This window comes from Aethalodelphis obliquidens, unplaced genomic scaffold (assembly GCF_003676395.1).
Source record: "Aethalodelphis obliquidens isolate GAN/ISIS:26980383/991018 unplaced genomic scaffold, ASM367639v1 scaffold3, whole genome shotgun sequence".
Classification (NCBI taxonomy): domain Eukaryota; kingdom Metazoa; phylum Chordata; class Mammalia; order Artiodactyla; family Delphinidae; genus Aethalodelphis; species Aethalodelphis obliquidens.
In genome coordinates, this window is record NW_020837947.1 from 34,085,434 (window position 1) to 34,112,615 (window position 27,182).

General features: G+C 35.5%; 1 protein-coding gene across 2 annotated transcripts in view; it reads left to right on the forward strand.

The window, feature by feature from the left end:
• THEMIS (thymocyte selection associated) overlaps positions 1-17,057 on the forward strand; it is a 162,139-nt gene extending 145,082 nt beyond the window's left edge. For both annotated transcript variants that reach the window (XM_027086832.1, XM_027086836.1), the window contains one exon: positions 15,397-17,057. In XM_027086832.1, coding sequence (XP_026942633.1) covers positions 15,397-15,428 — 32 coding nt within the window. In that variant the 3' untranslated portion in view covers positions 15,429-17,057. The remainder of the gene's footprint in view (positions 1-15,396) is intronic.
• The last annotated feature ends 10,125 nt before the right edge of the window (positions 17,058-27,182 follow it).

Here is a 27,182-nt window from a genome sequence, read left to right on the forward strand (position 1 = left end):
TTTTGAAATTCACCGTAGACAACTAGAAGATTCGCTGTAAATGGCTGAACACATGTTATCTAATGAGAGTTTGCTCTGTTGAAGCCAGGAGCACAGGAAACTCTACCTCAGGATTGGTGCTGTCAGTCCCAGCTCCTCTTCAGTTAAGAAGCTGGTGAAAATGCTTCACCAGATCTCATGGGTGACCTTCCTCTCTGGGTCCCTGATTCACTCTGGTTGCTCAACAGGCCCATGTCTTATTTGGGGAACATTGTTATTAAGTCTGCACGTTGTTTTGTCCATAAATTACTAAAAGAACAGTTCTTTAAAAGTAGGATGATTAAGTGGTTAACTTTTGGAGTCTGAACTTAAGACTGCTGGGTTTAAACCTTGGCTCCCCTACTCGCCAGCTGTGTACCATGTCTCTATCTCTTTATTTGTAAACTTGGGTTAGTAATAGCGCTACACCATAGGCTATTTTGACAACTACATTAGATAAAATAGGTTAAAGTTAGTATAGTACATAATAAACTCCAGTTGAATCATAGCTATGCTAATTAACTTCTACATATTTATGAGTTGATGGCCAAGGAAAAATGTGCTTCCTGACAGTATATTTTGCAAAGTGCTGGCTGTGACCACCTGATGTGGCTCTTGCAGTCTCTGAGTTTCTGTCTGTACTTTTTTCTTTTGAGAACTGTATCCTCTTGGGAATTTCATGGCCTCTATGAATTCTATGGATATGAGAAGTGATTAGAACTCTTTTGGAGATGAGTCACTGAGTCCTCTGAGTCTAAGAAACAATACTATTGTGCAGAGACATGGAAGCCCTGAGCCTCCCTAATGGACCCCTTCCCCTCCTTAACTCAGCTGCGGTAGCTCAGGAAGAGCACAGAGCTTCCCTGTTTAATCAGTGACAGTGCTGTTGTTGGTAGATGACGTGTTAAGTGCAAATGTTTGTTTTAAGCTGTTTGTTTTATGTCCAGTTCCCAGGATGAACTTGCAAGTGGAAAGTTTATTGAGAAGTACTCTCAGGAACAACACATAAGGCAGAGGAACGAAAGCAGGTCTGAACAGAGGGAGAAGTGAAATCATAATAGAGTCACAGGAAAGACCTCAGCTGATCACACAGGGAGCTCTGGAGCTGGCGTGGCTCTTCAGAGTTGTCTTTTATTAAGGCGAGGGGACCAGGTTTTTATAGCCCCTGCTTCAGTCGATCATTGGAAGCAGCTGCCTTTGAGAAGGGGGCATGACTGTGGGCAAGGTGACTTCCTTTAGCCCAGGGCAAAGTCATTTGGTATCAGAGGATTATCATTTAGTTGTGAGAAGGATCTGGTTATTATGTAGGTCACACATTAATTGCAGAGATTGCTTCTGGTGATCTGACTGGCTAAATAGAAGGCCATTTTCTTTTTTCCTCTTTATGTGTCTATCTAGAAACTGCGATCTTTGCCAGAAAGGATAATCTTTTAAAATATACCTATTTGGTTTTACTCTACATAAATGTTCTCTACTTAGTAAATTTTATACTCTCCTGATCAACATTCTCTAATGGAATTTCCTTGCTTTTGAAGCTTCCACTATATTCTAATTATTCTTACATCTTTAGACTCATCCTCCATTAATTAGACCTGTCAAGTAGTGAGAAGACCCCTGGGCCAGAAAACAAAAGCAGGTACCATAAGGTCTAGTCCCAGCTCTGTACATCCTAGATGTGCAGTCTTTCACAGGCCATTTTATTTTTCTGAGTTATATTTCCCTCATCAAAATAAGAGGTACTTCAGGAAATTTTTGTGCCAATTTTTGTGTCAATTCTGAAAGCATGTGATTACATGGCCTATTCTGATATCATAGAGTCATGGCGCTGTTGTTCACCTGTAAATAAGACCCACATAGAAATGATTCACGACATTTAGGGACATTCTTATTATGGTAAATTAAACAGGTAACAGGAAACAAGCTCCATGGAAAAGCTCTTCACCGAGGTCAAGATGGAAGCTAGAAAGAAAGAATGCATTTATAGGAAGGTAAAGAAGTCTTCATACTGAGCTTTAATTCAATCTTATTTTTAATTTTTAACATCTTTATTGGAGTATAATTGCTTTACAATGGTGTGTTAGTTTCTGCTTTATAACAAAGTGAATCAGCTATACATATACATATATCCCATATCTCCACCCTCTTGCATCTCCCTCCTACCCTCCCTATCCCATCCCTCTAGGTGGTCACAAAGCACTGAGTTGATCTCCCTGTGCTATGCAGCTGCTTCCCACTAGCTATTTTACATTTGGTAGTATATATAAGTCCATACCAATCTCTCACTTCATCCCAGCTTCCCCTTTCCCCTCCCTGTGTCCTCAAGTCCATTCTGTACATCTGCATCTTTATTCCTGTCCTGCCCCTAGGTTCTTCATAAACATTTTTTTTCTTTTCGATTCCATATATATGTGTTAGCATACGGTATTTGTTTTTCTCTTTCTGACTTACTTCATTCCGTATGACAGACTCTAGGTCCTTCCACCTCACTACATGTAACTCAATTTCATTTCTTTTTATGGCTGAGTAATATTCCATTGTATATATGTGTCACATCTTCTTTATCCATTCATCTGTCGATGGACACTTAGGTTGCTTCCATGTCCTGGCTATTGTAAATAGAGCTGCAATGAACATTGTGGTACATGACTCCTTTTGAATTATGTTTTCTCAGAGTATATGCCCAGTAGTGGGATTGCTGGGTCATATGGTAGTTCTATCTTTAGTTTATTGAGGAACCTCCGTAATGTTCTCCATAGTGGCTGTATCAATTTACATTCCCACCAACAGTGCAAGAGGGTTCCCTTTTCTCCACACCCTCTTCAGTGTTTATTGTTTGTAGATTTTTTGATGATGGCCATTCCGACTGGTGTGAGGTGACACCTCATTGTAGTTTTGACTTGCATTTCTCTGATGATTAGTGATGTTGAGCATTCTTTCATGTGTTTGTTGGCAATCTCTATACCTTCTTTGGAGAAATGTCTATTTAGGTCTTCTGCCCATTTTTGGATTGGGTTGTTTATTTTTCTGATATTGAGCTGCATGAGCTGCGTGTATATTTTGGAGATTAATCCTTTGTCAGTTGCTTCATCTGCAAATATTTTCTCCTGTTTTGAGGGTTGTATTTTCGTCTCATTTATATTCTCCTTTGCTGTGCAAAAGCTTTTAAGTTTCATTAGGTCCCATTTGTTTATTTTTGTTTTTATTTCCCTTTCTCTAGGAGGTGGGTCACAAAGGATCTTGCTGTGATTTATGTCAAAGAGTGTTCTGCCTATGTTTTCCTCTAAGAGTTTTATAATGTCTAGTCTTACATTTAGGTCTTTAATCCATTTTGAGTTTATTTTTGTGTATGGTGTTAGGGAGTGTTCTAATTTCATACTTTTACATGTAGCTGTCCAGTTTTCCCAGCACCACTTATGGAAGAGGCTGTCTTTTCTCCATTGTATATTCTTGCTTCCTTTATCAAACATAAGGTAACCATATGTGCGTGGGTTTATCTCTGGGCTTTCTATCCTATCCTATATATCCTTTCATTGATATATATTTCTGTTTTTGTGCCAGTACCATATTATCTTGATTACCATAGCTTTGTAGTATAGTCTGAAGTCTGGGAGCCTGATTCCTCCAGCTCCATTTTTCTTTCTCAAGATTGCTTTGGCTATTCGTGGTCTTTTGTGTTTCCATACAAATTGTGAAAACTTTTGTTCTAGATCTGTGAAAAATGCCATTGGTAGTTTGTTAGGGATTGCATTGAATCTGTAGATTGCTTTGGGTAGTATAATCATTTTCACAGTGTTGATTCTTCCAATCCAAGAACATGGTATATCTCTCCATCTGTTTGTATGGTCTTTAATTTCTTTCATCAGTGTCTTACAGTTTTCTGCATACAGGTTTTTTGTCTCCTTAGGTAGACAAAAGGTATTTTATTCTTTTTGTTGCAATGGTAAATGAGAGTGTTTCCTTAATTTCTCTTTCAGATTTTTCATCATTAGTATATAGGAATGGAAGAAATTTCTGTGCATTAATTATGTATCCTGTTACTTTACCAAATTCATTGTTTAGCTCTAGTAGTTTTCTGGTAGCATCTTTAGGATTCTCTATGTATAGTATCATGTCATCTGCAAACAGTGACAGCTTTACTTCTACTTTTCTGATTTGGATTCCTCTTATTTCTTTTTCTTCTCTAATTGCTGTAGCTAAAACTTCCAAAACTATGTTGAATAAGAGTGGTGAGAGTGGGCAACCTTGTCTTGTTCCTGATCTTAGAGGAAATGGTTTCAGTTTTTCACCATTGAGAACGATGCTGGCTGTGGGTTTGTCATCTATGACCTTTATTATGTTGAGGTAAGTTCCCTCTATGCCTACTTTCTGGAGGGTTTTTTATCATAAATGACTGTTGAATTTTGTTGAAAGCTTTTTCTGCCTCTATTGAGATGATCTTGTGGTTTTTATTCTTCAGTTAGTTAATATGGTGTATCACATTGATTGGTTTGCGTATATTGAAGAATCCTTGCATCCTGGGATAAACCCCACTTGATCATGTTGTCTGATCCTTTTAATGTGCTGTTGGATTCTGTTTGCTAGTATTTTGTTGAGGATTTTTGCATCAATGTTCATTAGTGATATTGGCCTGTAGTTTTCTTTTCTTGTGACATCTTTGTCTGGTTTTGGTATCAGGGTGATGGTGGCCTCGTAGAATGAGTTTGGGAGTGTTCCTCCCTCTGCTATATTTTGGAAGAGTTTGAGAAGGATCAGTGTTAGTTCTTCTCTGAATGTTTGATAGAATTCTCCTGTGAAGCCATCTGGTCCTGGGCTTTGGTTTGTTGGAAGATTTTTAATCACAGTTTCAATTTCAGTGCTTGTGATTGGTCTGTTCATATTTTCTATTTCTTCCTGATTCAGTCTTGTCAGGTTGTGCATTTCTAAGAATTTGTCCATTTCTTCCAGGTTGTCCATTTTATTGGCATATCATTGCTTGTAGTAATCTCTCATGATCTTTTGTATTTCTGCAGTGTTAGTTGTTACTTTTCCTTTTTCATTTCTAATTCTATTGATCTGAGTCTTCTCCCTTTTTTTCTTGATAAGTCTGGCTAATGGTTTATCAATTTTGTTTATCTTCTCAAAGAACCAGCTTTTAGTTTTATTGATCTTTGCTATTGTTTCCATCATTTTTTTCATCTATTTCTCATCTGATATTTATGATTTCTTTCCTTCTGCTCACTTTGGGTTTTTTGTTGTTGTTGTTGCCCTTCTTTCTCTGATTGTTTTAGGTGTAAGGTTAGGGTGTTTATTTGAGAAATATCTTGTTTCTTGAGGTACGATTGTATTGCTATAAACTTCCCTCTTAAAACTACTTTTGCTGCCTCCCATTGGTTTCGGGTCATTGTGTTTTCATTGTCATTTGTGTCTAGGTATTTTTTGATTTTCTCTTTTATTTCTTCAGTGATCTCTTTGTTATTTAGTAGTGTATTATTTAGCCTCCATGTGTTTGTATTTTTTACAGATTTTTTCCTGTAATTGATATCTCGTCTCATAGTGTTGTGGTCAGAAAAGGTACTTGATATGATTTCAATATTCTTAAATTTACCAAGGCTTGATTTGTGACCCAAGATATCATCTATCCTGGAGAATATTCCATGAGCACTTGAGAAGAGAGTGTATTCTGTTGTTTTTGGATAGAATGTCCTATAAATATCAATTAAGTCCATCTTGTTTAATGTATCATTTAAAGCTTGTGTTTCCTTATTTATTTTCATTTTGGATGATCTGTCCATTGGTGAAATTGGGTGTTAAAGTCCCCTACTATGATTCTGTTACTGTTGATTTCCCCTTTTATGGCTGTTAGCCTTTGCCTTATGTGTTGAGGTGCTCCTATGTTGGGTGCATAAATATTTACAATTGTTGTATCTTCTTCTTGGATTGATCCCTTGATCATTATGCAGTGTCCTTCTTTGTCCCTTGTAATAGTCTTTGTTTTAAAGTCTATTTTGTCTGATATGAGAATTCCTACTCCAGCTTTCTTTTGATTTCCATTTGCATGGAATATCTTTTTCCATCCCCTCACTTTCAGTTTGTATGTGTCCCTAGGTCTGAACTGGGTCTCTTGTAGACAGCATATATTCAGCTCTTGTTTTTGTATCCATTCAGCCAGTCTATGTATTTTGGTTGGAGCATTTAATCCATTTACATTTAAGGTAATTATTGATATGTATGTTCCTATTACCATTTTCTTATTTGTTTTGGGTTTGTTATTGTAGGTCGTTTCCTTCTGTTGTGTTTCCTGCCCAGAGAAGTTCCTTTAACATTTGTTGTAAAGCTGGTTTGGTGGTGCTTAATTCTTTTAACTTTTGCTTTCCTGTAAAGGTTTTAATTTCTCTGTTGAATCTGCATGAGATCCTTCCTGGGTAGAGTTATATTGGTTGTAGGTTTTTCCCTTTCATCACTTTAAATATGTTCTGCCCCTCTCTTCTGACTTGCAGAGTTTCTGCTGAAAGATCAGCTGTTAACCTTATGGGGATTCCCTGGTATGTTATTTGTTGTTTTTCCCATGCTGCTTTTAATATTTTTTCTTTGTATTTAATTTTTGATGGTTTGATTAATATGTGTCTTGGCATGTTTCCCCTTGGATTTATCCTGTATGGAACTCTCTGCCCTTTCTGGACTTTATTGACTATTTCCTTTCCTATATTAGGGCAGGAATATAGGAAATAATCTCTTCAAATATTTTCTCAGTCCCTTTCTTTTTCTCTTCTTTTTCTGAGACCCCTATAATTCGAATGTTGGTTCCTTTAATGTTGTCCCAGAGGTCTCTAAGACTGTTCTCAGTTTTTTTCATTCTTTTTTCTTTATTCTGCTCTGTAGTAGTTATTTCCACTATTTTTTCTTCCAGGTCACTTATCCGTTTTCTGCCTCAGTTATTCTGCTATTGATTCCTTCTAGAGAATTTTTAAGTTCATTTATTGTGTTGTTCATCATTGTTTGTTTGCTCTTTAGTTCTTGTAGGTCCTTGTTAAACATTTCTTGTATTTTCTCCATTCTATTTCCAAGATTTTGCATCATCTTTACTATCATTATTCTGAATTATTTTTCAGGTAGACTGCCTATTTCCTCTTCATTTGTTTGGTCTGGTGGATTTTTCCCTTGTTCCTTCATCTGCTGTGTGTTTCTCTGTCTTCTCATTTTGTTTAACTTACTGTGTTTGGGGTCTCCTTTTTGCAGGTGCAGGTTTGTAGTTCCTGTTGTTTTTGGTGTCTGCCCCCAGTGGCTAAGGTTGTTTCAGTGGGTTGTGTAGGCTTCCTGATGGAGGGGACTAGTGCCTGTGTTCTGATTGATGAGGCTGGATCTTGTCTTTCTGGTGGGTAGGACCACATCTGGTGGTGTGTTTTGGGATGTCTGTGACCTTTTTATGATTTTAGGCAGCCTCTCTGCTAACGGGAGGGGTTGTGCTCCTGTCTTGCTAGTTTTTTGGCATAGTGTGTCCAGCAGTGTAGCTTGCTGGTCGTTGAATGGAGCTGGGGCTTAGTGCTGAGCTGGAGATCTGTGGGAGAGCTTTTGCTGTTTGGTATTACGTGGAGCTGGGAGGTCTCTGGTGGACCAGTGTCCTGAATTCAGCTCTCCCACCTCAGAGGCATAGGCCTGACACCTGGCCAGAGCATCAAGACCCTGTCAGCCACACAGCTCAGAAGAAAAGTGAGAAAAAAAGAAAGAAAGAAAATAAATTTATTAAAATAAAAAAAATTATTAAAAATAAAAACATTAAAATGTAATTTTAAAAAAAGGAAAGAAAGAAGAGAGCCACCAAACCAAAAAACAAATCTACCAATTATAACAAGCACTAAAAACTATACTGAAAAAAAAAAAAGGACAGACAGAACCCTAGGACAAATGGTAAAGGCAAAGCTATACAGACAAAATCACACAAAGAATCATACACATACACACTCACAAAAAGAGAAAAAGGAAAAAAAATATATCTTTTGGGAAGTCTGAGGTCTTCTGCCAGCTTTCAGTACATGTTCTGTAGGAGTTGTTCCACATGTAGATGTATTTCTGATGTGTTTGTGGGCAGGCAGGTGATTTCCACGTCTTACTCCTCCGCCATCTTGAAGGTTTCTCCCAGGCTTCTTTTTAATGCTAGTTTAACTAGTGCCTTCTCTAGGGCAGTGTTTAATAGCTTCTTCTGCTAAATGCTTCTATTTTTGCTGGTGATTCTCAGCTGAATCAGATCCATTGCTTTCTGCTAGTGTTGGAGGATCTCCTGCAGAGTCAGAGGGTGGCTGTGGCTCACCACAGGGACAACGGCACGCTCAATCTTAATGTTTAAACCTCAGATTTTCCTTTATGATGGGAAACAAAGCATAAGGCACTTCTCTATTAAAACTATTTTGAGAATTAGACAATATTCTGTTTTAAAGACCTTGACTGAATGACTGAACATGTGTTATCAAGAGTTTGGTATTTTAGGGCTTCCCTGGTGGCGCACTGGTTGAGAGTCCACCTGCCGACGCAGGGGATACGGGTTCGTGCCCCGGTCCGGGAGGATCCCACATGCCGCGGAGCGGCTGGGCCCGTAGGCCATGGCCGCTGGGCCTGCACGTCCGGAGCCTGTGCTCCGCAACGGGAGAGGCCACAACAGTGAGACGCCCACGTACCGCAAAAAAAAAAAGAGTTTGGTACTTTAGAAATAATAAAATGTATCCTTGTTTCTCAATTTAAAAAAATGTGGACTTCAGTAATTCACTGTTATTCTAGATAATGTGTAATTCTAAGCACAATAATTACTTTTACTCCTAAGGACTAAATAAATCACTGTTTAAGATATTGGATAATTTCAAACTGGTAATCCTAAAATCTGGTATATCTTTTGTTCTTCTACTTAACATCAATGCAGATTTTTCATAATGTAAACAAAATAATGACACCAGTAGAATTTCCCTTACATTTCCAAGGAATACTGTTTTCAGTTTAGAAATACTGACAGCCTAAAGTAAAACGTTATAAGATTGCTCTTCATTTTATAGCAACCTATTTCCCTCCTTTTGGAAGGCTTAAATGTTTAAGAATATGCTGGAAGAAGAACCGCAGTCATTTCATTCTTTGAACAATTCTGAAATATCATTTCCTATTAGGCAGTTGTGTGAGTACTGACAGCCTTGCCCCTCATCTTCCCTAGAGGTTAATTTATTTCCTGCAGTGCTTGCTTTTCTTGGAAAATCTGACTCGTCAGCCTTCACCAATGGGCGATCTCATCAGCAGAATGTTAATTATAAAATCAAAACAATATACCACATTGAAAGGGAAAAACAACTCTCCAGGCAATGCAACCTTTTTCTTTTCTTTTCTTTCCACTTCGTTCTCTCCTCAGTCTGTGGCTGGACAGGAACATTATTCCCTAGGGAAACATTTGGCGAGACGGTGGGGTATAGAGGAAATGTGCAGGCTTTGCCACCAGACAGACCCAAGACCAAACTCTAATTCAAAGAATGTTGAATTTCTTTGGGATTTTGTTTCTTTATCTGTAAAATAAAGATAAAAATACCTGCCTCACATGAAATTTTATGAGACTGGCACAGTGTAGACACTAGAAAATTATTTGTATTATTATTATAGCCTTCATTTAGCACCTACTGCATATTGATTGCTGTGGCATAATATTAACCATGTCTCATATTAGTTTATAAAGGAATCTATTAGAAATTTGAAGAAATATATCTTTCAGCTTTAGGAGTTAGGTATATGAGACCAAGACACCTTATTGAGGTAGCCTAGTTGAAGTCTTGTCTTACCCTTCATTTCCTTTCTCTTTTCATAACTACTCATTTTTTTCATAATGCTCACTAGATACTTATGAAATTATTTTTTCACCAATAAGTTCTTTAAAAATTTCAAAAGCTATTTGCTAATAGTTTTAGGTCTATCTATTCAGACTTGAAACTGCATTTGAGTTTATTAAAAATTATTTTCTCTAAAATAAAAATTGTCAATTTCTGTTTGATTCAGTCTCAGAAATAAAACTTTGGTGAGTTAAATCTTGAGACAAAGAAGATTGTCAGCAAAGATTGTGGCAGCAAAGTAGAGATAAAGTTGAGAGATAACCAAATGAAGAAACAAAATCAATTATTTTAAGCCCAGAATGATCATTATTTCAGTAGTATGATTATGATTAACAAGTTTGTTTAAGTAAATATCTTATTTCTCCCATGTGATTTTATGATTTGTGTGCAATACTAGAAAGAAAAGCAATTGAAGCATTAGATGATAAAACAGAAAAAGAGATGTCATGCTGTAAACCCATAACAACTGAGACCTGATACAGGGCTCCTACAGGAGACAGGAGCTCTGTGCATGGAGTGCAAATTACGATAGGTACTATTCTTTCACATGGCAAAATAATATTTTTCTTAAGACCAGTGACAGTATCTTAACTTGGGTAGAACAAGGGATTGGATCGATATGGTGACCTCTGTCTTTCACCTTTATGGAGTCATGTGCAGATCATTGATTGATCCTTTTTAATGGTAAACGCATTTTTTGAAACTGTGGAGTTTTCCTATAAATAATAAGTTCTTGAGCCTCTCCCCAATTTCCTAATTTTCCTTATTAATAACTTCAATGTTATCGTTTTAAATTTCCTTTCCCTTTTTTTTTCTAAACTTTTTTCTTATTGGCAAGTGACAGTCTTTTTTTTAATCCATTATTTCAGTCAATTCTGGTTCTTACTTCATTCATGAGACCCATCTTTATTTTGACCAATGAATTAAGCAAAGCAAAAAGGAACTGATGACTTTCAAAATTTATCTCAGTGAGTCTCTAAGTTCTTGTGCATAAAAATTCACTTAATGAGTATGTTAAAAATACATATTCTTGGGATGTGCTCTCTAGAGTGGGGTTGGCAATCTCTGGTGGTGGGTCAAATCTGTCCCATTGCCTGTTATTGTACTGCCCCCAAGCTAAAAATATTTGTTTTTTTTTTTAAGTTGAAAGAAAAAAAAGAATATTTTCTGACACATGAAAATTATTTGAAATTCAAATTTCAATGTTTACATAAAGTTTGATTGGACCACAGCCATGCTTATTCATTTACACATTGCCTGTGGCTGCTTGTGTGCTGTATCAGCAGAACTGAGTAGTTTTGACAGAGACCATATGCAAAGCCTAAAATTTTTACTGTCTGGCCCTCTAGAGGACAAGTTTGCTAACCTCTGCTCTAGAGAATCTGATTCAGAAGTTCCGAGAAAGGAACTAGGAATTGCTTTCAACGTGTTTTTTGGGTGATTGTGATACAGGGATCTTTGATGACACTTTGAAAGGTAATGCAGTAGAAGAATTGTGAACAACCTGTCTCTTCTTCTCCCTTTCTCTTCATCACACCCACTCCATCAGCAAACCCTATTGGCTTTATCCTCAAACAGTATCTAGAATTTGTCTATTTTTTACCTTGTTCACTGCTATCAACCTAGTCCAAACCATCCTCATTTTTCATCTGGATTCTTGTTATTGACTTCCTAACCAGTCAGTCTTCTTCTGCCCTTGCCTCAGTATTGTCCATTCTCAACATGACAGCCAGAGTGAATGTGTTAAAACCTTATTCATGTCATGTAACTCTTTTCTTCAAAGTCCTCCAGTGGTCTCTCTACTTCTCTTTTCTCTCTATTCTAGCTACATTGACTTCCCACTCTTCCTCAGAAACGCTAGGGGTGCTCCATCTTCAACACCAACACAGGCTATTTTCTCTAAGTGGTATAGTCTTCCCCCCAGAGATCTACATGGCTTTTATCTTTGTCTCATTTAGGTCTTTCCTTAGCCATTACCTTCTCGGCGATTCCTTCCATACACACCTTATTTAAAATTGTAATCTCTTTATCTGGGACTACCAATCTCCCTTATGCCAGCTAACATGCTACACACTTTGCTTCTTTATTTTGATTGTGAGCCACTTTCCCCACATGAGGGCACCATGAGGACAGGAATTTTTATCCATTTGCTCTATCTTTAGATTTAAAAGAGTTCCTGGCTTACTGTGGGTTCTCAATAAATATTTCTTGAATAGCAAAATGAACCCCAAACTCCCATTCTGTACTGGACAGATAATGTATGACACTTATCATACATGCAAAAACAGTTGCCAGGGGTATAAATATACGAGTCATCTTTGAAAAATGATGTAATATCTTGTAACCACCACAGATGAGAAGAAGAATAAAGCAGCTATTAACTTGTATCATTTGTTTTTTCAATCTCAACCAATAACTTAGTTACAAAAGATGCTAAGGGAAAGAAAGTAGAGGATGGGTACAAATATTAAAATGGGTACATGGATGAAAATTCAGTTGAAAATGTTTGGAAGAGATTTCAGGAAGTTTCACAAACAAGCTGCTTCCTAAAGCAGGTAGATGTGCTTACTGCAAGTTTTACTGTTCACCATCAGGTTGAGCAATTTGAGGACAGTGGCACTCAAAGTTCCCAAAAGGGAAAATGTAGGGTGTGACTAGCCTTGGTTCAAGTAACTGTTTAGGAAACACCAGCTTTATAAGAGAATGTAAAGCATTTTTAGATATAGCTGAACTGGATTCCTCAAAAATAGGATGAAACAGAGATTTTCTTTGACTTAATACTCTCATTCAAAAAATTACTCATCTAATTTTATAGTATTTTTAAAGCTTAATTTTGTGGATTAAACAGTAGTCTGTTCTTACAAAGATATAGATTTTGACTATGGAAGGATATTTTTACTATCAAAGAATACATTTTAGAGAGAAAAACAAAATGAAACAAAATAAAACTTCATTCTCTATCTGTTCTTCTTTGAAGTATTTGGCTTGATCTCCAGGGAACTGAGTGTACATGATTCCATGTCCCTCAGTTAATATGATCATCTAAGTAACTATGAATATTCAAAAGTAATCAGTCAATATTCAATTCAAAGTAAGAAACATCACCTCCAAGTTAAGTTTGTGACATTTCCAAAGGAGTGGTCGATGAATGCCAAAAGATTTGAGGGCTTTAGATCAATTTGAATTTTAAAACCTAAATAATTGTCAGAGAAATCAGTTCTTTCACATTTTGAGATTTCTTGAAAGTTAATACAATAAAGAACAAAGTTTCTATGCAATGTGAAGTCAGCTTTGCTGACCACTAAAGCACAGGCGTTATTTAGGGGATCCCTACCCTGGGTGGAAGATTGGGCTAGATCAGGCAGGGAGAGGCAACTTATAAGGTCCCTTCTAAAACTAAGATTGTTTAAATCCTATTATTTTATATTGAGATAATCTAATTATTCTACTCCCTCACCTCCCATTTTTCTGCTTAACCCTGTACTATCTTAAATCAGTTTATTGACAAGGGAGAGTGAGACTAATAACTGTCAAGATGACAGATTGAACTTTCAAACTACAGGCTTATAATAGTTTTATGTGAATAGAGCTAGTAATAGCAAGTAATATTTCTGTTGCACTTTACGTTTCACAAAGCACTTGCAGGTCCTTTATTTCATTTGATGTTTCCTCAACTCTGTGATTCAGTTATTACTACCAAAGCTCGTTCATTGGTAAGAAAATGGAATTCAGAGATTCCTCAAGATGCGCAGCGAGTGTGTCTTAGAATCAGGAGTCAGATGGAGTTCTTCAGATTGTGTCTCTGTACTACAATATATCTGTTTCATTTGCCCTCCCCACCTCTCCCCTCAGGAAAAGCAACGCTGTGAGGGGAAAATTCGGTTGTTATCCCTTTATGCAGATAAAGGCACAAAGATAGTAAATGGTAGAAGTGGGAATTAAATCTGGGCATACTGCCTAAAAATCCTGTGTTCTTTCAGCTGTAATATACATTCTACAGTGTGTAGTTTTATTGCTGTTTGTGATAAAAGAAAGACCTGAAAATCTAAAGGCAACAGTTGGGGATAGCGGATGATGAGGAGAGAGAATGAAATCAAGGAAAGCATGGGATCCAGCAATCTTCCTCTCATTGGACCCCACCTCCCAGCCCCCAGCACCACTTAGCACTGAGGGGAGATGTTAACAGAGGAAAGTAAATTCAGGCTGTTTAGGGGAATTAACATGATGTGCTGAGAAGTTCTACCTCTTTCTGCTTTGACATCCCCTTTCTTCTTTCCCAGTTATTCTATGAGCTCCTCAGAGGTCACGAAACTGTATATTTTGTCTTTATATTTCACACATATAGTAAAAATAGCTAACAGTTGGTGAGACAGTAAACCTCTTTATTGTAAAATATAAAACTCTTTACATTTATTGACTCATTTAATCTTTGTCATAACCCTATAAAATAAGCATTATTATCCCTTCCCCCCTCTTGTTTTCAAAGATGAGGAAATAAGATACGTAAAAGTTAGTTAACTTCCTTAAGGTTATATAGAGCCAGTGTGTAGTAGAAAAGGAAGGAAGGGAAGAAGAGGAAGAGGGAGGAAAAGAGAGAGGAAGGGAGGAAGAAAGGAAGGAAGAAGAGGAGAAGGGAGGGAGGCAGGGAGGAAGTCGTAGGCTAATGAGCGCTCAAGGGTGTGAGCCTCAGAGGGCTCCTCTCCAGGTCCACGTGGCTAGCACTTAACATATCACTAGTACAATGAGGTGTGGGCGAGTGAAAGAAATGATCAGTCTTCTGTACCTCTTGACCATTATAGTTCACGCTATTAGAGTTCTTTTCTTAAACCACCCATGCTCCACAAAGCCATAATGGAAAGAAATGTCTGTCTTCCCTGAACACAGACAGAATTCCTCTCTGCAATGTAGCTTGCTTTCCTTGCAAGTGTGACATGATGTGTTAATGTCAAGTCTGTGTATATGTTCATTAGAAGCTAGAGATCGTACAACTTATGCTCGAGGCCTGTTGCTTTTCTTCTTTTTAACATTATAGGTACCCTTTTCTCCTCTGCCATCTTTAGAACTCCACTAGGTTTGGGCTTCATTCCATAGCCATTGTGTCACAGCTGAGGTAATGGGTCTGCAATCAGACAGTTTTTAGAACACAGTCAAGCTCCAGCCTCTTACTAGCTGTGTGATTGCTCAGCAAGTCTCTTAACTACACCTCAAGTTCAGTTTTTTTACCTTACATTACCTAGAAAATAGAGTTTTTATAAGGATAAACTAAAATGCAAAGAAAAGCATTTTGTAAACTGAAAAACACTTTATAAATTTAAGGTATTATCTCTCAGAAATATCTACTTTGTTTCTGAAGGGTTTGCATTAGTTCCTTGGGGTTTTTGTGGTTTTTTGTTTTTTTTGGCTCTTCTTATTTTGTTCTCAGTTAGTCGTCCAAAAAAACCATATATGCATGTGAGTTTCCTACAGACAGTGTTTGAAAGCAAGTAATGTCTTTCCTATTTCTAATGCATATTTCTGATGGACCGAGCTTAATCTTTTTTTCTTACAGAAATTTTCAAAAATGAAAAACGTCAAAAATAATGAGATGTGACTGAAGCCACTTGGGCAGTGAACATAAATGTTCACAATGGAAAAGCAAGCCTAGCCTTCTAGCTGAAAAAACAGCTATTCCCCAGTGAACCCCAGAAGAAACTTGACTGGCCACTGCAAAGGAGAAAACAACCTTAAAAGTTTTAACAGGTAAAACTTAAAGAGCAACCTGTGATATGGAATTCACATAGTCTATTCTGCTCTGCCAAAATCTATGTGCATTGTTTTATTGTTACTTAGGACATGTTTATTTAATGTGCACACTTTTTGTGGTTCTCATTCCCACTGCTGACAATTAAGCAATTGGAAATTAATTTTATATTTTAGTTTCCGAGTAAAACCAGTTGAAAATAAAAGCTCACCAAATATTTTCATTTTTCTCAATTTGTTTTACCTCTTTTTAGTGTTACCATCGTTACTGTTAAAAATAACAAAAAAATAATTAGATCTGAGAATGATCTAAAATAATCAGGTTTCTTATCTGATTCCCTTGGAGCTGTGGAAATGGTTTGACTTCACATTTTCATTTTGTTTTAGAAATACATGGTGAGTAAGTGTGTTTGAGACTTGACAGCCAAAGCCATTGTTAGTTACAGGAATTTTCCATTACTTTCTCCCCTGTCCCCTAATAACCAGAGTTCATTACTGCAATATCACCGAAGATCTGATAATATGCCTTATTATTTTATGTACTGTACACTAGATAACTCTTTAGATAAATGTTTATTAGGATAGTAGGAAAGCCATTTCATTTATTTATTATTTATGTATTAAGTATACAGGTACAACATTATTTTGCCGCTAACAAAATGAAGAGACAGAGAATTATACAGGAATTTAATTGCCAGCTTTGGACTTGGTTCACAGGTTGTACTCTATACAAAAATTTACGTAATCTCATATCTCATAATTATTTTACATTATGTATAGAAATTATTCATTGGTTTAGTACTAAAGAGTTTCTGAAGATAACAAATCATGAAAAACTTTTCAACAGAAAAAAATTACAGTTAGAAATCTTTCATACAATGTTTATATTTCTGATTTAGCTTACTTTTTGTATCTTTTTTTTCTTCCTTTTTCAGTGGAAATGAACCCTGATTTCCAATACCCTAAGGATTATTTAGGGATGTGATGTGGTAATATATTGTTATTTATGATTTCTAAAATTTTCTGAGATGGTTTAACTTTTATTTATTTTGCTTGTTTGCGCCCATAAGAACAAAAACTTTTAAAAGTTTATGTCCCCATATTTGATTATTGAAGTCCACTGAGAATCCTTTCTCAACAACCTTGGCAAACTCATAGAACTCATTGGCCAGTTTGTTATTTTTCAAAGAATAATGAAAGCCTAGTATTTTTATTTGGTATATGAGAACAATTAAATCTGTGCTTTTAGTAGGTACAGTTCTTTGATTAGAAAATCTAGAGAATGTATGTCTTAGTTTGGTCGTAAATCATCCAGAGCTTTCTAGTGGAAATTATATATAACATTTCTAACAATGTAATTCCTTTTATGTACTGTGCTTCCAGCTCTCTTGAATTTGAAAGGTGTAATAAACTTCATGTTCATCTATGGAAGATTTTGGGAGGTTGAAAATAAATTTTCTTTCGCGTGTGTATATGTTCTCTGTCACGTTTAATAACTATCTTCCTGTAACAGCTAAGATATTCTTTAGCTAGGATCGAAATGTATTCTTAACTATTAGGGAAGAGGCTACCTGTGTTAAAGAAGCCAGGAGAAGAGGCCTCTTTACCTCCTCACCCTGTTCCCTGCAGCCAGGGACCTACAGTGCTGAGCACAATGACCAGATTTCACAGGATGATGGGGCTGCATAGCTAGATGCCAAGACCTCCAATGATCAGTGCTGCCCTCTTCCTAACTGAATCAAACAGTTTTGGGAAGGGGATGGAAAGGGAGTGAGAAATGAAGAAAGGAGTGTTCTTTGAGGTGTGTTTGGCTCTTATAAACCAAGACTTTAATATTAAAAAGTTTTTGTTTTAAGATCAAAGTCAACATTAATGAAACTTCTGGATGTTTATCCAAAGTCTTAAGTTACAAGTTACTTCTAAAAGGAAAAGGGTATGTAAAATTCCTGGGAAGGAAAAGTCAGAATTAGGATCTGAATATATCCTGATAGGCTGGAATACTAGAAACTGAGTCTAACAGAATGAAAGTACTCTTTTGATTTTACCATCAAAATATTTGCACAGTTTTACCACTTGTTACTGCTTTCTACTGGGCTACCAGTGTGACCCAAGTTCAATCATCTCTTCTTGGGTTTCTGCAGTAACCCTGTAACCATTCTCCCCATTCCTGCTCTTGCTACCAATCAGTTTATTTTTAACACAGTAGTCAGTCAGAAAGATCCATTAAAACGTATATTATTTCACACCACAGTTGCTTCCCATCTCACTCAGAGTAAAAGCCAAAATTCCTAACGTGATCTACAAAGCCCTACAGGATCTGTTCATGTTACTTCTCTGACCTCTTATCCCCTTTCTCAGCGTGCGAAAGTCGTGCTGGCCTCCTCACTGTTCATCAGACAGGACAGGACGGTCTTGCCTCCAGGCCTTTGCCTTGGTTTCTCTCCACCAGGAAAAGCTTTTTGCTCAAATATCTACACAGGACAGTCCCTCATTTCATTCAGGTTTCATACAAATACCTGCCCTGACCACACTACCTCAGACTGGGACGCCAACCCCACCTGGTTCTTCCTACTTTTTACTCTTTACTAAGGTAAGCAAACTTGGTACTGGGTAAGCCTAATGTGTCTTGTATATTGATTGACAATCTGAAATGGAAACTTATTCTAATGGTCTTGTCCTTGTAAGAATACAAAACAAACATAAAAATATTAGAAAAGAAGTAATAATTTTAAAATGTTTAAGCACAACAGAAGAAAAAATTGTGGGGATAGTAGTTCTTAAGTCATCACCCAGAATGCAGCAAAAGAAGACGATAGGAAGTATAAAAGAGATGTTAAAAGACATTCAGATCAGTTTAAGAAGGCCTAATATTTATTTAATCAGAGTTAGAGCAAGAGAAATTGGGAGACTGGTGCAAGGCTGAGGTGAGGCAATATTCAAAGAGATGATACCAGAGAACTTTCTAGAATTAATAAATTATACCAATTTCTCAGATTTAAAAAATACAGAATATCTCAAGAAGGATAAAAACTAATTTCCCAACACATCATATAATAGTGAAATTTGAGAAGATGTCTACAAAGATAAGGCTGGGACATCAACTGGGGCAACAGTAAACTTTACCAAGGCCAAGACAGAAGACAGAAGCCAGGGCACTGGGGGAAACACTCTTAAGAACTGTGAAACAACATAATTTTTAAAAATAGGAATAAAAGACCTTTACAGGTTAACAAAAACAGAGAGGACTTACAATCAATTGAATTATCAGCACAAGACTGTATAAAGGATGTACTCTAAGAAAGAAAATAAATCCAGAAATAAGGATCTGAGAATCAAGAAAGAATGGTACGTTAAAAGAGAATTCAAAGAATGGGAAACTGTACTTGCTGTATACACATCCAACAAAAGAATTATATCCAGAATATATAAATAACTCCTACAAATTATTAAGTAAAATGCAGACGACCTAATTTTAAGAAAGGATAGAGGGCTTAAGCAGGCATTTCATAAACAAAGATATCCAAATGGATAATGAGCATATGTAAATGTGCTCAAAATCACAGCAATCTTTAGGAAAATGCAAATTAGAGCCATGATGACATATAACATTACAAATCCACCAGATGGCTAAGATTTTTTTTTTTTAAATGACAAGAACAAGTTTTGAAGAAAGTGTGGAGCAATCAGAACTCACACATATTGCTGGTGGGAGTTTAAACTGATACATCTACTTTGGAAAACTACAGTATCTACCAAAGCCAAACAAATAACTGCTCTATGACTCAGAATTTCCACTCCTACGTGTAAATGAAACAAAACTGAGTGCATTAACCTACGAATAGGACATGTACAAAGATGTTTGTAGCAGCCTTATACAAACTGGGCATAATCCATGCCAATGAGCCATAGAATAGACAACTAGATTGTGGAAAAAGCTACAGCAACATGAGTGTGATGATACAGGCAACAATGTGAATATATTTCAAAGCCATAACACTGAATGATAGAATTCAGACACAGAAATAGTATATGCTGCATGATTTCTTTTATATTAAATTTAAGAGCTGGCAACACTCCTTTATGTTAATGGAAGGAAGTGTGTTGTTTGCACTTGGGTTGGTAATGCCAGGAGGAGGAACTGTCATGGCACCTGTGGGTGTGTCATTTAGCATATGCATATTACATATGCTTATTACATTAAGCATATAATAAGGCTCTCAAGGTCTATTGGAAGTCAAATCTTCCACCATCTTAGGCCTAACAGGTTCTAACCAGTTTTTGTCATATTTTTTTCTCAATGGCTGTGTCATTCTTTAAGGGTTGTGCCCTGCCCCCTTCCCTCTGTCTCAATAGTATGCTATTGGAGGAGAAAAGCTATATCATTTCTCTCTTCTCATTACATGGAAATAATTGCCTGATAATAACTTTATCTGGATTACTGGATTATATATTAGAAGTGTTAAAAGATAAAAGGTATCCATATATATTTCTCATTTAGATACTAAAAGTCTAAAATGTAAATTAGCTTTATCAGTGTTTCCCTTAGGAGAGTGGGAATTTGACCATATATTTTGTTTCATATGACTTTCGGTGGTTTTTGTTGTCATGGTTTGTGTATGAATGAGTTAATTATTTCATTTTGGTATATTTGGTATATATTTGGTATATATTTGGTATATATTTCATTTTGGTATATTTGGTATATATTTGGTATATCATTTTGGTATAGAAAGATGTACTCAAAATACTACTACTTTCCATTCTCACAACAAAGTCATGGAGAAGTGAAATTTTGGACATGGGTTTATAAAATCCTGGACAACTTGGTAGGCAAGAACAATCTAATTCCAGGGCTCATACCCCAAGCTGTGGAAATTAGAGGTAAAGGTAGATTTTAAATAAATCTGTAATCAGGACTGTTAAGAGTGGGAATTAAATAAAACTGCTAACAGGGTCTTTTCAAATTCCCTATAGATATTAATACTGGGGATTTGAGAATAGGTAATTAGAATTCATGGGAAACTGGGGAATTCTCCAAATTGTAGGTTTTTCTTATATTTTAAAATAATAATTTATTTATGTTTTTTAAAATAATAATGAGTGCCCATAATAGTAAACAGTGCATCGTTTTGTATGGCAGAATTTTAGCGTCAGAGGTTTTCAGTTAAGAAATAAAATATGGTAATAAATGCATGTTTTTCTCTTAAGAAATAATAAATTGTGATAAGATGTAAAAATGTTGTTTACTGAAGTAGGTATTTGATATTATAAAACATTTAAAGAAGGGAATATTAACAAAATAAATCTTAAAATCATTAAAAATTAAATGATAATAACACAATTATTTATTATTTAAAAGTTATTATTTTTAAAATGAAATTTTACAACACATGAAGCAGTAATTGTCCCAATCCATAATCTTGATCTTTGTTTTGAGAAAATATTTCAGGCGTAGAAAATATTGCATTGATGTTGGTTGAATTATTAAGTTTGGGTATTAATGTACATGTTATTTCCCATAGACTCATTTCCATTTTAACAATAAAAATATTTTGTCTGCTTGATATTGATTTTGCCATTGAAATCAATACTGCTTAGGCTATATTAGATTTTAGGTCAGTTCCTGATTTCATGTCAGAGTATTTAACAACAGCATTCCTATTTTCTTCTCTTTGCATTTCTTCTGTTAAAGTAGTTACAAAGAGCTACAGCCTAGAGCAAATAATTCATCACTGGAAATGCCAGGCAACATTACTAGGATACTGTAGCATTCCAACCTCTGAGCAAGGTTAACAGTACTTCACAGAGTGAAGGGTCCAAATTGCCAAACTAATGGCTCTTTTGCTTCTGAAACTTGATAGTCTGGGGAACACTATTCATCAATTTGTATGAAGTAAACTATGCATGTAAACGTGTTAATTTTAATTTTATTTGCAAGAATACCTCACTATTAGCAGCAGCTGGGGCCACAAATACCCAGTTACAACATGGCAACAGCAACAAGAAAGAATGAACAATTAGATTGTGGTGCTTCTCTCCTACAAGCTCCTGTTCTGATTCATAGACCTATCCACCTTGAAGTTTGACTCAATTAATGTCAAAACATAAGTTTAAGTTATGAAGAAGGAAGGAGAAGGCCTATGATTTCCCATGATTTCTGCAACTATAAACTTATTAATATTTTAAAATATTATTTCAAATGTCTTGCTCCATAAATTCATTTTAGGATACCAACCATTTGTTATGTTATTTCTACAGAGTATATTTAAACCCATCATAGATAGGAATTTCAGTAAATTTTTTTAAAAATACACTTTTATATTGAATATATGCCCAGGATTGAAATTCAGGATTGCCCAGGATATGCCCAGGATTGAATTCAATATTTTGAATTATCCTAATTTATTTTTTTCTAAATTTATTGAAAAATGTACTCATTGGAAGAAAAAAACACAATTTCTATTTTCAAATGTTTCTGTGACCAATTACCTCCATATTCCAACAGCTGGCAGCCATGCTAAGTACTTTTAATGATAAAATCAGTCACTTTTATGTGACTGATCTATTAGTCATATAATTAAGGTAAAAAGTCTAAAAACCTTTTAGATTTCATTACCTATTTTTAGAAATTTTCTGGACAATAAGAATGACATAGAACTTTAATGATATCTTGTCAATAATTAGTCAAAATTCTTGTCATGTTATAAAGGTCAGAACAAATTTTTGAAAAAAGATTAAACCAAATTTATTTTAATTAATTTATATTACCATTGAACAAGTGTAAAGCAATACAAATTTTAAGTATATACAAAGTTAATAACAGTAAAAAAAAAAGACAAAGAAAAATGAAATATATTTTAATATTTATAACAACTTTATTAAGGTATAATTGACACACAATAAACTGCACATAATCACAATAGAAAATTGGATAAATTTGGACATATATTAATAGACATAAAACCATCACCTCAATCAACATAATGAACAACATGCCATTCCTCTTACTTTTCTTTGTCTTTCTTCCCTGTCCTTATGTCACCACTTTCCATCTTCTTTCTATCATTGTAAATTAGTTTGCATTTTCCAGACTTTTTATAAGTGGAATTATGTAGTATATAATTTTTTGTCTGACTTCTTATATTTAGTGTAATTATTCTGAGCGTCATACATGTTATATTGCATATAAAATTGTTTATTCTTTATTTTGCTGAGTACTGTTTCATTGTATGGATAGACCACAAGTTGTTTATCCACTCACCTGTCGATGGACATTTAAATTGTTTCCAGGTTTTGGGCTATAGAAATAATGTGCTATGAACAATTCTGTACTAATCCTTCTATGGAGAGATGCTTCTACTTCTCTTGGGTAAGTATCTAGGAGTGAAATGTTTGGGTCATATACTGGGTATGTGTTTAACTTTTTAAGAAACTACCAAAATGACTCCCATGATAGTCCTATTTTTTCATTTCAATCAGCAGTGTATGAAATTTTCGGTTGTTCCACACTCTTGGTGTGGTAAGTCCAATGTGTGTGTGTGTGTGTGTGTGTGTGTGTGTGTGCGCGTGCACATGTGCATGTGTGTACAGGCAGTTCTTGCCTTGCACAGTTCCAACATGCACAATTTTCAGTCTATGGTTTAGTTAAATAACACCAGTCCCCCAACAACACAATTCAAATTTCAGTTTCACAAAGAGCAAACATGGCTTCTAGCTCTTCAGTTCACAAATCCCTGAGTAAATAACACATGTACATATTGATCAGTGACAAATCACATCGATTCTTTTAAAGTATGTTGGTAACTGGGCACTTACTGCACATCTATTACCCAGTTCACACAAGAACAGCAAAGAATGTAGTTGTATTGCTTCTTTGTCTCCCAGTGATAAGTTCACCTGACGTTTTACACAATTGGATAATCCAAAGAGGGTTTCAAAGAAGCCAACCAAAATGAAAGTGTAGCAAATAAAAGAAACGTGAGAACACTGACAGTGAAACTCAAATCAAACGAGAATGGAGCTGTGGAAGAACAGCTCACTGTGAGAATGTTGGCAATGCTGCCGTTTGAGAGAGTTGAAGTATGCAGCCAGAGGAACTTGCAGGCATAAATGAGGAAAGTGGGTGTCGCAAAAAGGATGAATTTGTCTCAGAAGAGGTAACAACAGCACAAACTTACATATTACAGGAACCCTCTGAGATATTTCGCAACTTTGAAGGGATACAATGTTGGATCCAAACTTAGAAAGAAGTATGACAATTCATGAAGGTGTGCTTGCTCTGTATTGTAAGATATACATGAGAAAAAGAAGGCAGGGACTGTTCACACTATTTCTGATGTGTTTTACAAAGAAACATGACACTTCAATTCTCAACGTTGCCATTTTAAATTATAGTGTACTAGATAAATATTAGTTTTACTATTCTTTTTTATTTGCTTGTACATTTATAAATGACAATATGATTATTTAATGTCTAGACAAAATTTTTAAAGGTCATGGAACAATTTTAATTGTTCTCATTGACTGTTAAGAGCACTTTGCACAGTTTCAGTTTGCACAGTCATTTTTATGGTCCCTTACTTACTACCATGTAAAGCAAGGAGTGAGGGCTAAATTATAGAAGTATGTAGTTGGACTTTTTGGCAATAAATGTATTACAGTTTTTAAAATAACTAAGAGAAAATGTTACAACTATATTGTATAGTAAGTGATAGCAAAATAGGAAATGAATAATTAGTGACTGTTGGGAACGGTGTCAGGGCATCACACCAGGCTCTCCTGCATCCTGGTGATGATGTATATTTCCCATTATTCTAAGGCCATGGGGAGTCATTATCCTTGATGTATTATTACTTTCTAAATGTGTCTCACATCCATCTACTTCTATCCATCTCTTTCTTGCCTTTACATGGACTCCTTTTTCTAACTGGCATGATCTTCTATCCCACCTCAATCAGGCTAGTGAACTGCAGCGTTCAAACATCTCCTCTGTGAATTCTGCAAGATTCATTCAAGCAGACACTATCATCCCCACTTCTCCTCTACTACTACAGTACATAGCATACAACAACATATGTTCAATGTTGTGAATACTTGTTTGAATATATTTTCACTGAGTTCCTGGTATTCAGGGGGTTTGTGTCATTTGTCTTTGTATTTGCAGTGACACATTGTAGGTATGTAATACATGATTTTTAAATGAATAAATTTTTAATGTTATGTAAATTTAATTTACTATGCTGCCTTCAACATAGATTGCTACTTTAAGCTTTCTCTAGTATCATGAATGCATAATAGTTAAATGAAAGCATGAAATGAAAGACTTTGTTCAATGATGAATAAAAGAGACACTTGACCAGTGGGGTATCTTTCAAGACAACATGTGTGACCCTGGAGCCATTTCTCTCCTGGGCTTGCAAAACATTTAGAAAACTAAAAAATAAATGCTGATATCATATGTAAAACTTTGAGAGCACTGATTTTGGAGTCAGGTTGACCTGAATTCAAACCTAGATACGTCACTTACTGGTTGAATGATCACAGAAGTGGAACTTCATTTCTTTATTTATATAATAGGGTGGAGGGGGGCAGCCAATGACATCTGTCTCCAGAATTACCATGGAGATGAATTACGATGACAGATGCACATGAAGTGCTACCCAGTGTCTGGCGCTTGCAATGTGCATAAATAAACATTAATCTCTTTCCTCCATTTCTTCCCTCTCTTTTTAGATTGCAATCCTGTTTATGTTTTCAGTATCCATACTATATGTTATATTATCAATTTTTGAAAGAATCTTTTTGAGAATTTGAATTATGTTAATAGGAATTGTCTATTTTCTTTTTTTAAATTGAAGTATAGTTGATTTACAATGTGTTAGTTTCTGGTGTACACCAAAGTGATTCAGATATATATATATGTATGTGTGTATATATATATGCTTTTTCAGATTCTTTTCAATTATAGGTTATTACAAGGTGTTGAATATAGTTCCCAGTGCTATGCAGCAGGACCTTGTTGTTTATATATTTTATTTATAGTAGTGTGTATCTGTTAATTCCAAGCTCCTAATTTATCCCTCCCCCCATTTCCCCTTTGGTAACCATAAGTTTGTTTTCTATTTCTTTGAGTCTATTTCTGTTTTGTAAATAAGTTCATTTGTATCATTTTTTAGATTCATGTAAGTGATATCATATGATACTTGTCTTTGTCTGACATACTTCACTTAGTATGATAATCTCTAGGTCCATCCATGTTGCTGCAAATGACATTATTTCATTCTTTTTTATGACTGAGTAATATTCCATTGTATGTATGTACCACTCTTCTTTATCCATTCATCTGTTGATGGACACTTAGGTTGCTTTCATATCTTGGCTATTGTAAATGGTGCTTCCATGAACACTGGGGTGCATATATCTTTTCGAATTACTGTTTTCTCTGGATATATGCCCAGGAATGGGATTGCTGGATCATGTGGTAACTCTATTTCTAGTTTTTAAGGAACCTCCGTACTGTTCTCCATAGTGGCTGCACCAATTTACATTCCCACCAACAGTGTAAGAGGGTTCCCTTTTCTCCGCACCCTCTCCAGCATTTATTATTTGTAGACTTTTTGATGATGGCAATTCTGACTGGTGTGAAGTGACATGTCATTGTAATTTTGATTTGCATTTCTCAAATAGTTAGTGATGTTGAGCATTTTTCATGTGCCTCTTGGTCATCTGTATGTCTTCTTTGGAGAAATGTTTATTTAGGTCTGCTGCCTGATTTTGATTTTTTTTTTTTTTTTTTGGATACTGAACTGCATGACCTGTTTGTATATTTTGGAAATTAAGCCCCTGTCAGTTGCATCATTTGTAAATATTTTCTCCCAAGGAATCATAGATTTTTCTGAGAGTTTTTAACCTGTATTCAACTCTTACTTATTTATTTATAGCCTGGCCATGAAAAATATAAAAACCCCAAGAAGCTTTCTTTTGACCCAAGTAACTATTAGCTATTATTTCTTTACATGTGTATGAGCCCTCACTATCACTGTATGTATATTCAAGGATTAAAACCTGTTGTTCTTATTGTCTTATTTCAAACTGTTGAGTAAAATAAATAATGGTTCAAAATCCATGCCAGTTCTATCAGTTAAAATAATAGTTATCTATAACAGGAGTTTTTAAATATTAATTTAACTTTTAGGGTTAAAATTGGTAAAATTAAGTCCTGTCTGCTTTATATAGCAAAATTTTAGTCCTTCTTATGACAAGTAAAGCAGCTGAACACTGTTTAATGCTCAATGCATTAAATCCTATTGCTCATACACCGAACAGTTGTGAATAATAATATGTGTATTGTATTTTTATATTATCTATACATTAGAACTAATGCTTAGATTTCAGATTATATTGTTTTCTATATTTATTTTATTTTATTTTAACCTAATTCAAACTACCTACCAAGAATTTTGGCATGTGACTGAATTCTAAGCAACAAAATGGAAATGAAGAGAAGGGTTGATCATACGGATGACCACTAGATGTTGCTAGTTGTCTAGTTTATAAATCTAAGCAGCCATTTTCTCAAAAGTTTGCTTCTCCCTT